This window comes from Leucopleurus acutus (genome assembly GCF_964270905.1).
Source record: "Leucopleurus acutus genome assembly, chromosome: 10".
In the NCBI taxonomy this organism is placed as follows: Eukaryota; Metazoa; Chordata; class Mammalia; order Artiodactyla; family Delphinidae; genus Leucopleurus; species Leucopleurus acutus.
The window spans coordinates 63,983,424-63,996,552 of NC_139153.1; the positions used below are offsets into that span (position 1 = coordinate 63,983,424).

Consider the following 13,129-nt stretch of genomic DNA (forward strand, 5'->3'; position numbering starts at 1 on the left):
ATCACCAGATTCTCACTTTCAACTACTACTTCGTCAGGGGCTGAGCCTACAGAGCAGAGGTCCTTGTTATCCACAGAGAGTGGCCGGCATGATGACACTGTCCCCAGGAAAATCGGAGAACAGCCTCTATCATAAAAGAGACATAAATCTGGAGATGTGGAGATGCTGAAGGGATGAACTCGCTTTGCGTGCGGTCCCGGGGCAAGGCAGAGGAACTCACCGATTGCTAGGCTCCTTGTTTAGCATAATCAGTACCAACTAACACTGTCCGCAGAGAGTCCCCCCCAGTCCTCAGGCCAGGAGACCCATATCCTTCTGCGAGGCATGGAACCCTAGAGCTGACAGAGCTCACTCCAAGAATCTCCTCAACAACATCACTGACAAGTGGTCCGACAGCCTTTCCTCGAATACTTCTAGTGATGGGAGGCTCATTTCTTCACTAAGCAGCCCAAACTGATTCATAACAGATGCATTTTAAGCTCTTTCTTAAATCAAACTGAGATTAGCAACCCTTTCCTTTCACCCACTTGAACTAGAAGACGGAATAAATCTCCTTCTACCTGACAGCCTTTCAAAGGCTTGACATCAACCGTCTCATGACTCCTATTTCTCCCTTTTCCCAACGACAAAACATCCCCAGTCCCTACAACTGCTTTCCGATGCCATATATGATTCTCAGCAAATGTTTCCACCTGGAGTCAGCAAATGTTTCTACCTGGAGTCAAAGTCCCCATCAATTTCCCAACCAGCCTCAACCAAAATGCAGAGCCTGTATTTCTGCCAGGTCGCTATTATCATCTGGACCAAATACCAGAAAGGAAGGGGTCCTCTGTCACACAGCTTCTCCAACTACTGAAAACCTTCCCCAAACTCCCTTTGATGTTCTGAATACAAGTTAAGTGAAGGTCAAAGACAGCTATCCTATGTCAACCACACAGTTAAATATAATTTCTTACAATTTCTAGGCAGCTTGGCTACAGTGGAGCTGACAGCGTATGTCTGTTTATATCTTCTCTGTTTGCATTTATTTTCTCACCCTGGGCTGTGTTCCTTTACGGGAAAGGAAATGTCTGGACGTTTTTTTAAAGGAAATGGCAAAGAATGGTTCACGGAAAAGATGATTCTCGATAGACCAGAAAAGGTTCCATACGACACCCACTCTCCCCGTAACAGCCCTTACCTGGGTCACACCATAAGGTCAAAGGTCGTTTCCCATAAACTATTTACGATGCTCAATTAGAAATGTCTTAGTGGTTGTTCATATGTCTGAAACACATTCTGTGATTTGGGCTGATCCCTACCGAAATCATGGAAATAAGATGTGGAGGAAGTAGACAGGGGCCAACACTTAAAAGTAACAACACGTATAACTGCTACCAGACCAGGGCGACAGAAACGCTTGCATATGGAGAAACTTTAATTATATTAAATATTCCTTGCTTTCCTTCTTTAAAAACAAATGACTGAAGGAATCACGTCCCCAGCACCTGAGAAGAGCCAGCACCTTGGTAGTTAGTTATTTTCAATACTCACCAATGCCATCTGGGAGTGTTTCTAACAAGTTCTGGGAAATGACTAAATCCGTTAATGAAGTCAGGCCACTGATTTCTTCGGGAAGTCTTTCCAACCTGTTTTCAGAGACATCTAAGCAGAGCAGGTTCTTCAGATTTCCTATTTCCTACATCAACGACACAGGAAAAGAAAGTCATGCCTGAACCTGCCACGGTATGGAGGAATTTGTTACAGTGATTTTTCAAAATCGAATCCCAGAGTGGTCCTAAGGATGTTTCCTTAGCGCCGGTGTGAGTGTGAAGGCAGGGGTAAGTTTCCAGACCCCCTTCCAATGAAAACCGAAAGCAGTGTGAATCACACACACGGAGCTGGGAAGGACGCCAAGCCCTCCGATGTCACGCAGGTGAGGAATCACTCCCTTAATAAGATGAGGAGGCTGGCACCAAGAGAAGATGAGTCATTTTAAGGTCCCACAGATTAGGGGAGAAAAAAAAAAGGAGGCTAGAATCCAGTTCTCCAAGTTTGGAATCAATCACTCAGAAGGCAGCTCGCACTTGAGAGTGAACCTGAGATGTCCTGGAAGGAAACCATCAACTTTCTATCTCCCATGACAGACAGTGCTTGTTACGACATCGGTGCGTCTGCTCCCCAGCCAAACTGGAGCACACAGACCCGCCGACACCGTTAACACCCGGGACAAGAAAGGCAGACTGCTTTGAAGCAGAAGAGCCAACGCATGAGTGAGGGAGGTGCCTCTATGAGCCTCACATTCCATTCAAGAGAGATCGTACCCTTCCGTTCTCCAAGGGCACAGTTTCTCTCTGATAACCGCCTCCACTGTTCCGTGCCATTGCCAGTCTGTTACGTTCCCACTCTCAGTACCCTCCCACCCGGACTGGTCTGGGCATCCTCTGCCCACGTCTGTTCACAAACCACGCCTCCATCTTTCCCTCCAGGAAACATCGCTCCAGTCACGGAATCAGACCCCTCCTCTAACTCCAGTGGCTCCCTGATGGCTACATAAGCACAAACTCCTCAGCCGGCACTGAACTGGGATCGATTCTTCCAAGTTTATCTCCCACCTAATATACATCCTGTGAGCCCCACCCCTGCATTCCCTGCCTGTAGGAAATCAGACTACATTTCTACTAATTTCATGCCAGGCCCCTGAGGTTCTTCCACTTTTTCATTCATTCCTTTTAACAATGGCTTTGTCTCCTTTTCTTTCTGTCATCTGTGAAGACAGGAAAATAATTCTGATTATCTGGGACTGTCTGATGTGTTTAGTCCTGGCTTAATAGAAGGTTATACAAGCGGGCAAATGAGATGTTGAAATAACCATTAATAACATGACCAGTGGCGTGTTCATTTCTTTGTGTTTGGGACATGGCATTTTGCACATAATTGTTTATGTACATCTGTCCACACATATACTCTCCCCCTGCATGTCTAATAGCTGATATTTTCAAGTTTATTGAAGTATAGTTGATTTACAATGTTGTGTTTATTTCTGCTGTACAGCAAAGTGACGCAGTTATACATACATATATACATATATATTCTTTTTCATAGTCTTTTCCATTCTGGTTTATCACAGGGTATTGAATACAGTTCCCTGTGCTCTACAGTAGGACCTTGTTTATCCATCCTATACAGCTGATGTTTTATTACTTTCTTAATAACTTCCTGGCATCTTCCCCCCATCCTTTGACTCTTAAGTAACTAGAATCCTCTCAATCAAGATTTCTCATAATTTCCTAGAGAAATCTAAGTGTTAATCAAACCCTTGCCCACACCAGTTACTGTTCTGTCCTATCCTTTTCCCAAATGCAGCCAAGAACTCAGAAATACACTCAAATTCGTTCCTTAGTTGCATTAGTCGTGGGTGATGTCAATGGTAATTCCAGCACTATAACTACAACAATTAGAAGTTTACTTAAATGCTTTTTTCTAGTGTTAGGCTCCCCTGCACCGATACACATTTCCCACCCGAAGTGCACGGTCCCATTACGACAGGTTCACACAGCCCAGCAGACAGCTTCTGAATTACTGTAAAATACACACACCTAGACCATCATGAAATATATTCTGACTTTAACCCTGGCTGTAAGAGACAGCAAAGAGTAAACTTCAGTAATAGTTGGAGAAAAACAAAGTAAGGGGGGAAATGCCCGTGTGCTGTTGTTAGTTCAAGTTTCTCTTTCAACTGACCAGAAAGCGGGTCCTGCTTGCTGGGACCCACAAGGTGACCACGACGTACTCAGAAGCCCACACGAGATTCCATTTCATTCTGAACATGGTTCTCACGCTCGGTAACAGCAGGAAAAACATGGACAGCGTGTGACATTCCAGCTAAACCATAGCAACACTTGGAAAAAATATGAAATAAAAGCTTTTTGCATTGCTTTTACATCAACTATTACGGGGCAAACTGGGGCCAACTTATCCCAAGGCACTTGGCACATCACAAAAGTGGCAGAAACCTCTACCATCTCAATCTGGCATCCTGGTAACTTCCAAATTTGCTGGGCTTCACGCAGGCAAGCCAAGCATACAGCAAGGATGAAATAAAATGCAGACTTCACACACTAAAGGATATATTTATTATCGTTAGAAATGGTGGGTTGAGGCTTTCAGTTTTCCTACAGCAAGGCAGCACGGTGAATGCTCAATATATTTTTCCAAATCTGCTTTTTCAACCAATGTTTTGGTTTTCAAGATCCCTCCTACAGAAAATCTTATGTAGAGGCAGGAAACACATGAAGGTGGTGGTGTTTTTACGTTTTGGGGGAGACAGTGTGAAATTACTGCTCACCTGAGGTAATTCTGACAGTTGATTTCCGTCCAACCAGAGATCCTTTAGATGTAAGAGAGCGCCAATCGATTCTGGCTAAAACAAAAAGCAATGTTATGGTAGCAAAGCTCCAATTTCAAGCCTTCCATTAAGAAACAACCCTAATTCAACAGTTAGTAATGGGGTACTGTAGAGGTCGTTTGTTGGTACTTCTCCAATATCAGCCCCCCTTCCTAAAAGTATCCCCAATGCTCCCCAAGAATGCCAGCTGTTTCCACTGATACCCATCATCTCTAGCCGTGACCCTCCACCCCTGAATCATCACTCTTAACCTGTGTGAACTGAAGCACGTTCTCTAATGCTGCCAAGCTGTATCCGTGGAAACACTGGCTTACAAGCATCCCTACAGATCTCCCCCAAAATATTTTGTGATCGTGACTAAGGACAAGGTGAAATTCAAATCTCTCTTCAGTACAGACTTACCAAATTATATATTTCATTGTTTCCTAAATCAAGTTCTTCTAGTCTCCGTAGCTGGGTTAGAGAGCTATTAAAAAAAAAAAAACAAAAAAACAAAGGGAGGGAGCTCTTAGGACTTAGAAATGCTGAGCAGTACGGCATTCCTCACTTGGACTAGTTTCCCAAAATAAGATTCATCTGGATTTTATGGTCATAATTATTGCACAGGAAGGACTATTGAGAGAAGGCTGGCATCTCTCAAATTTTCCAAAAGACACAGAATTTCTTTTTGACAAGATACTGTAGTACTTTTTTTTTTTTTTTTTAATGCTTCAAGAAGTTCATTCAGTACATAACCCCCTCTCCTTTTCCCCAGAGACTCACTCAGGGAGATACGTAAGAAGATTCTCTCTCAGTTCCAGTGAAGCCAGGTTATAAAGACTAGAAATGAACAGAAGGAAAAAGTATAAGGAAAGTTCCTGAGATTCTTCCTACTCCACCCCCCGCAAAGTACACACTCCACAAGGAGCAACTCTTAATAAGACCTTGTACGTCACTTCCCAGGGGAAAATATCTATGACCACCCCCACCCCCACTGAAAACAGCATCATCTCCACTTCCCAAGTTTTAATATTAAAATAAAAAGAGCAGAGTCATCACAGTAAGGCACCCTCATGCCTATACTTTGTACAGTTGATATGTGAAAATAACTCTCTAGCCCTTGAAAGACAACCACTCCCAGGACCAAGATAGCAGCCGAATATGTGCTTCTAGGCTTTAGAATGTCGAAAATGTGCTGTTGCCATAAAAACAGGAAAGCCTTTAATCTCACGGAGCTCTTCTTACAAACATCAGTGAGAAACCATGCCCGTTTGAAAGCAGTGGGCATATCGGTCCAGAAAGTCCACATGCTCTACTTAAGACCACAAGTTTACAGGGCAAGGGAGCACTGAGATGCAGGAGGACTCAAGTAATAACATACTCCACGCGGTGCCCACGATGCGAGACTGTGGTCAATAAGCAGTGGCTGTGGTAATGCTGCTTTTATTCTTTTTTTTTTTTTTTTGCGGTTCGCGGGTCTCTCACTGTTGTGGCCTCTCCCGTTGCGGAGCACAGGCTTCGGACGCGCAGGCTCAGCGGCCATGGCTCACGGGCCCAGCCGCTCCACGGCATGTGGGATTCTCCAGGACCGGGGCACGAACCCGCGTCCCCTGCATCGGCAGGCGGACTCTCAACCACTGCGCCACCAGGGAAGCCCGCTTTTATTCTTTTTTTTCTTTTTTTTTTTTGCAGTATGCGGGCCTCTTGCTGTTGTGGCTTCTCCCGTTGCGGAGCACAGCCTCCAGACGCGCAGGCTCAGTGGCCATGGCTCACGGGCCCAGCCGCTCTGCGGCATGTGGGATCTTCCCGGACCGGGGCACGAACCCGTGTCCCCTGCATTGGCAGGCGGACTCGCAACCACTGCGCCACCAGGGAAGCCCCGCTTTTATTCTTAATAAACCCCGAAGGGCACTCTTCAGCAGATTCTCCTGCCTCTCAGCTGTAATCCGTGTCTACTAGGAACACGGTGCAAGGAGACAGATGTTCTCCCCAGATGCTGACGATCTGGGTGGCAGTGGCAATTCTGAATCAGCAGACACCACACACGTCCAAGTATGTCAGCACTGGCACGAGGTACTGATTCAGTAGATCATCGGTTGGTCTATTTCTCCAGCAGCCACTGTGCTAAGCTCTAACCAATAGAGAACTCCAGCTTTTGCTAATGTCACCAGAGGAACGACAAGATTTGGAAGGCATTTACGTGTGAGCGCACAGAACACGGGGAGTCAGACATCATCCCAACACTCTCATCTGCCTTAATCCTCTGTACTCCTTCCAACATCAAAGCCAGAATCGCGGGCACTGACAAAGCCGGTTTCAGAATATCAGAAAATGTAAATTTGATTTTCAGGAACGATACATATACACACGTGAAGCCCACGGGCTTGAAAGCGTATTTGAACTATACTAGGAAATGCACAGATACGGTATCTCCTCCTCTAATTTTAGAGAACTAAAACTAAGTTTAGAAATTTAGAAGCTGAGTAACGGTTTTCACAATTAAAGCAAGAGCAAACAAATACAACTCTTTATAACATACTTTTTTTAAAGAAAAAGTCAATATCCCTGCTAATAAGTAATTGTGAATTTAATATCAATTAGTCTCTCCCCAAAATGCACCCAGGTGGGAGTCGCAGCTACCCAGTTCTACTGCCTCGGGGCCAAGCCTTTACGTAGAAGAAATAGAACGTGGGAGGGAGAGGGTGCAGTCTCTGCCCCCAAAAGCAACCTGTAGATAAGGGGGAGACAGGACGTTAACTCACTGTAAAAGTAAAAACTTAAAAACAAAGGGCTTTGCTTCCAATGTTAAATGCTCCTGGAACCGCTGGCCAGTTTTATGGGGAAGGTGATCATCATTTGGCTGCTTTCACATTTCTATTTTAAAAACCACTGATAGAACTGTCATTTTATCTATTTAATGGTCATTACTTTCATGCCTCTTTTGACCCACTAAAGACATCCACTAATGAAAGGAGGGGAAAAGTCCTTCTTTGCTTCAAAATCTTTACTCCCTGGGCAGCATCAAAAGCATCTTGCAAAGAAGCGGTGTCACCCAGGCCCTGCTACTGAGTGTTGCACCAAGGTCTGCAGTCCTGGTCTGAGGCCTCCTGCCTGAAACAGAACAGAGCTGGGACCCGCCCGCCACCTGGGACGCCACCTGGAGGAGACGCTGGCTGAGGCGCCTTACCTGGGTCATCTCTGGACCAGGAACAACCAGCACATTGTCAATACCACTGGGATGACACCATTAGGAAAGTGAGGTCCATCAGACAGCGGCAAAGCCACAATTCAAATCTGGTGAAAGCCAAGACTCTGCCCTCGCCCTGGGGAACACCATTCTCTGGAACTCTCTCTTTATACTTTACATTTTAAAAACACCTGTCAGGGACTTCCCTGGTGGTCCAGTGGCTAAGACTCCGCGCTCCCAATGCAGGGGGCCCGGGTTCGATCCCTGGTCAGGAAACTAGATCCCACATGCCACAACTAAGAGTTCACATGCCGTAACTAAAGATCCCGCACACCACAACGAAGATCCTGCATGCTGATCACACGTGCCACAACTAGGACCCGGTGCAGCCGAATAAATAAATAAATAAATATTAAAAATAAAATAAAATAAAATGAAAACACTTGTCAATTTGGGGCAAATACAGAAATCTTACCTCCTCAACCACACCAAGGACATTGGGGTTTTTGTTGATTTGTGTCACTTTAAAAATATGATAACACATTTTGAAATTATCTCTAAATTTTGTCTTAAGGGGAAAAGGCACAGGCCACAGTTACTGAAAGCAAATCATTCTTGAGTGAAAATGCTGCAAAAACACCAATAGGCTTGTGAATATACAGAACTTATAATAACAACATCACCTATCGTGCTAACACCCAAATATAACACCCTGTTACGTAAGAAGGTTCTGACTATAAAACCTCTTAGTTTCTATCATTTGGGGATAGTAGGGAAATGTGGATGCATGGGTGTTAGTTACAGTGACAACAAAAAATATCCTATTTTTGTAACCTTTCAAAACTCAAAAATTAGTTTAAAATAAAGTGTATAAAATAATATCCTTTCTGGGGTGATGCTTCCCCGTTATCTTAAACTATTTAAACTGAAGAAACTGGGATATTATAATCAGACTCAAGGGACCCACTGATGCAAGGTCATCTAAAAAGAGTCTGAGAGGAACGAGGGCCATCCCTCACAACTACTTGGATTTGCTTGGCTGAAGTGCTTCACCACAGCACCTCAATTCCCCTAAAATGAATACAATCATATCTATTGCAGTAAATAGGGCATGATATATATTCCCTTCAAGTTAACAGAGCCAGTTTGGTACCTTGCTTCCTTGAGATAGCCCAGTGCCCAAGCTCAATTAGGGGCCTCACAAATACGTGTGCCCCAAGTCAGGGTATCTGAAAAGATTGCTATAAGATGCTATCAACCACAGGAGTCATCCTCTCTGCCCAAAACCTCCTCCAAGGACAGGCCTACAGATGGGGAGCGGCTGGCACCGGCCAACTTTTAAGGATACTTCACCCATAATTGGTGACTCGAGGAACAACAATGAATAAAAAGCAAAGACAGTGGTTTGACTACAGACGCCCACCTCCCACGTAACCCCAAACCTCGGAGTGTAAGCTGGACTGTTCGTTCTCAGTTCGATCATTAACTGATTCTCGAATGAAACCATGGGTTTGGTTCTCATCAGTAACTTGCCCTGGACAGTCCCAGACCAAACACAGAATCCTACCAGCCCCTCCAGAACGTGGTTCTCCAGGCCGTTCTAGGAAGAACTGACATAAAACATGGTCTGCTTGAACACACGTTTAGACCAGAGACATTAAGACCAAAATGAATGGACGAATGATCTCCCCTCCTGGCTTTTCCAAACACGGCATCTTCAATCAAGACTTCAGGATGGGAAGACGCTGGGGAGGTCGTGAAGGAAGAGCTGGCTGCTGCCAAGAAGGTCCTGCTACAGCTACTGAGTTTACCGCTACCTAACCTGAAGTCGGGACTGGTCTGAAGGTGGCAGGTGCCATCTGTGCCTTTTCAGCGGTTCCCTTCTGAGACTGGAGACCTCAGCCGGCCCTGAACACGGGTCCACAGCTTCCACTACTCAGGCCTCCGATAGTGTATGGAATATAAAGATGGAACTCCCATTGTAATCCGTAGCACTTAAAAAATGGATACTGGCCTATTCTACTAAGAAGATGTCTTATGGAATTTAAAAAAGTGATTTAAGTGCATGACTAGAAGACTTTCTCCTGAAGATCTTCTTCCAGAAGATATTTTTTGAGACAGGCAATATACCTGCAACTTCCATGTGGAAGACAGGCTCTTGGTGCTCCAGCCAGGCGTCAGGGCTGAGCCTCTGCAGTGGGAGAGCCAAGTTCAGGACACTGGCCCACAAGAGACCTCCCAGCTCCACGTAATATCAAACAGCAAATATCTCCCAGAGATCTCCATCTCAACGCCAAGACCCAGCTCCAATCAAAGACCAGCAAGGTACAGTGCTGGACACCCTATGCCAGACAACTAGCAAGACAGGAACACAACCCCATCTATTAGCAGAGAGGCTGCCTAAAATCATAATAAGGCCACAGACACCCCAAAACACACCACCAGACATGGACCTGCCCACCAGAAAGACAAGATCCAGCCTCATCCACCAGAACACAGGCACCAGTCCCCTCCACCAGGAAGCCTACACAACCCACTGAACCAACCTTAGCCACTGGGGGCAGACACCAAAAACAACAGGAACTACGAACCAGCAGCCGGCGAAAAGGAGACCCCAAAAACAGTAGGTTAAGCAAAATGAGAAGACAGAGAAACACACAGCAGATGAAGGAGCAAGGTAAAAACCGACCAGACCAAACAAATGAAGAGGAAATAGGCAGTCTACCTGAAAAAGAATTCAGAATAAAGATAGTAGAGAGGATCCAAAATCTTGGAAATAGAATGGAGAAAATACAAGAAACTTTAACAAGGACCTAGAAGAACTAAAGAGCAAACAAACAGTGATGAACAACACAATAAATGAAATTTAAAAATCTCTAGAAGGGATCAATAGCAGAATAACTGAGGCAGAATAACAGATAAGTGACCTGGAAGATAAAATAGTGGAAACAACTACTGCAGAGCTGAATAAAGGAAAAAAAAAAAGAAAAGAATTGAGGACAGTCTCAGAGACCTCTGAGACAACATTAAACACACCAATATTCGAACTATAGATGTCCCAGAAGAAGAACAGAAAAAGAAAGGAACTGAGAAAATACTTGAATAGATTATAGTTGCAAACTTCCCTAATACGAGAAAGGAAATAGTTAATCAACTCCAGGAAGCACAGAGAGTCCCATACAGGATAAATCCAAGGAGAAACACATATTCATCAAGACACATATTAATCAAACTATCAAAAATTAAATACAAAGACCAAATATTAAAAGCAGCAAGGGAAAAAATAACATACAAGGGAATCCCCATAAGGTTAACAGCTGATCTTTCAGCAGACATTCTCCAAGCCAGATGGGATTGGCAGGACATATTTAAAGTGATGAAGGGGAAAAACCTACAACCAAGATTACTCTACCCAGCAGGATCTCATTCAGATTTGACAGAGAAATTAAAACCTTTACAGACAAGCAAGAGCTAAGACAATTCAGCACTACCACACCAGCTTTACAACAAATGTTAAAGGAACTTCTCTAGGCAGGAAACACAAGGGAAGGAAAAGACCTACAATAACAAATCCAAAACAATTAAGAAAATGGTAATAGGAACATACATATCGATAATTACCTTAAATGTAAATGGATTAAATGCTCCAACCAAAAGACATAGGCTGAATGGATACAAAAAAAAGACTGGGGGCTTCCCTGGTGGTGCAGTGGTTGAGAGTCCGCCTGACGATGCAGGGGACACAGGTTCGTGCCCCGGTCCAGGAAGATCCCACATGCCGCAGAGCGGCTGGGTCCGTGAGCCATGGCCGCTGAGCCTGTGCGTCCGGAGCCTGTGCTCCGCGACGGGAGAGGCCACAACAGTGAGAGGCCCGCGTATCACAAAAAAAAAAGAAAAAAGACCGGTATATATGCTGTCTACAAGAGATGCACTTCAGACCGAGGGACACATACAGACTGAAAGTGAGGGGATGGAAAAAAAGATATTCCATACAAATGGAAATCAAAAGAAAGCTGGAGTAGCAATTCTCATATCAGAAAAAATAGACTTTAATACAAAGACTATTACAAGAGACAAAGAAGGACACTACATAATGATCAAGGGATCAATCCAAGAAGAAGATATAACAATTATAAATATTTATGCACCCCACATAGGAGCACCTCAATACATAAGGAAAATACTAACAGCCATAAAAGGGGAAATGGACAGTAACACAATCATAGTAGGGGACTTTAACACCCCACTTTCACCAATGGACAGATCATCCAAAATGAAAATAAATAAGGAAACACAAGCTTTAAATGATACATTAAACAAGATGGACTTAATTGATATTTATTGGACATTCCATTGAAAAACAACAGAATACACTTTCTTCTCAAGGGCTCATGGAACATTCTCCAGGATAGACCATATCTTGGGTCACACATCAAGCCTTTGTAAATTTAAGAAAATTGAAATCGTATCCAGTATCTTTTCCGACCACAACGCTATGAGACTAGATATCAATTACAGGAAAAAAACCTGTAAAAAATACAAACACATGGAGGCTACACAATACACTACTTAATAACCAAGAGATCACTGAAGAAATCAAAGTGGAAATCAAAAAATACCTACGAACAAATGACAATGAAAACACAACGACCCAAAACCTATGGGATGCAGCAAAAGCAGTTCTAAGAGGGAAGTTTATAGCAATACAATCCTACCTTAAGAAACAAGAAACATCTCAAATAAACAACCTATCCTTACACCTAAAGCAATTACAGAAAGTAGAACCAAAAAACCCCAAAGTCAGCAGAAGGAAAGAAATCATAAAGATCAGATCTGAAATAAATGAAAAAGAAATGAAGGAAACTACAGCAAAGATCAATAAACTAAAAGCTGGTTCTTTGAGAAGATAAACAAAATTGATAAACCATTAGCCAGACTCATCAAGAAAAAAAGGGAGAAGACTCAAGTCAAAAGAATTAGAAATGAAAAAGAAGAAGTAACAACTGACACTGCAGAAATACAAAGGATCATGAGAGATTACTACAAGGAACTCTATGCCAATAAAATGGACAACCTGGAAGAAACGGAAAAATTCTTAGAAATGCACAACCTCCCGAGACTGAACCAGAAAGAAACAGAAAATATGAACAGACAAATCACAAGCACTGAAATTGAAACTGTGATTAAAAATCTTCCAACAAACAAAAAGCCCAGGACCAGATGGCTTCACAGGCAAATTCTATCAAACATTTAGAGAACAGCTAACACCCATCCTTCTCAAACTCTTCCAAAACATAGCAGAGGGAGGAACACTCCCAAACTCATTCTATGAGGCCACCATCACCCTGATACCAAAACCAGACAAAGATGTCACAGAGAAAGAAAACTACAGGCCAATATCACTGATGAATATATGAATATAGATGCAAAAATTCTCAACAAAATACTGGTAAACAGAATCCAACAGCACATTAAAAGGATCATACACAATGATCAAGTGGGGTTTATCCCAGGAATGCAAGGATTCTTCAATATATGCATATCAATCAACGTGATATACCATATTAACAAATTGA

General features: G+C 43.4%; 1 protein-coding gene across 1 annotated transcript in view; it reads right to left on the reverse strand.

Annotated features, from left to right (window-relative positions):
- Positions 1-13,129, reverse strand: part of LRRC1 (leucine rich repeat containing 1) — a gene marked incomplete at its 3' end in the record, with an annotated part of 125,357 nt that overhangs the window by 22,489 nt on the left and 89,739 nt on the right. The window contains exons 5-8 of the mRNA XM_082848913.1: positions 5,150-5,206; positions 4,790-4,853; positions 4,328-4,402; positions 1,534-1,678 (exon numbers count right to left, since the gene is read on the reverse strand). Of these exons, the coding sequence (XP_082705039.1) occupies positions 1,534-1,678; positions 4,328-4,402; positions 4,790-4,853; positions 5,150-5,206 (341 nt within the window). The remainder of the gene's footprint in view (positions 1-1,533; positions 1,679-4,327; positions 4,403-4,789; positions 4,854-5,149; positions 5,207-13,129) is intronic.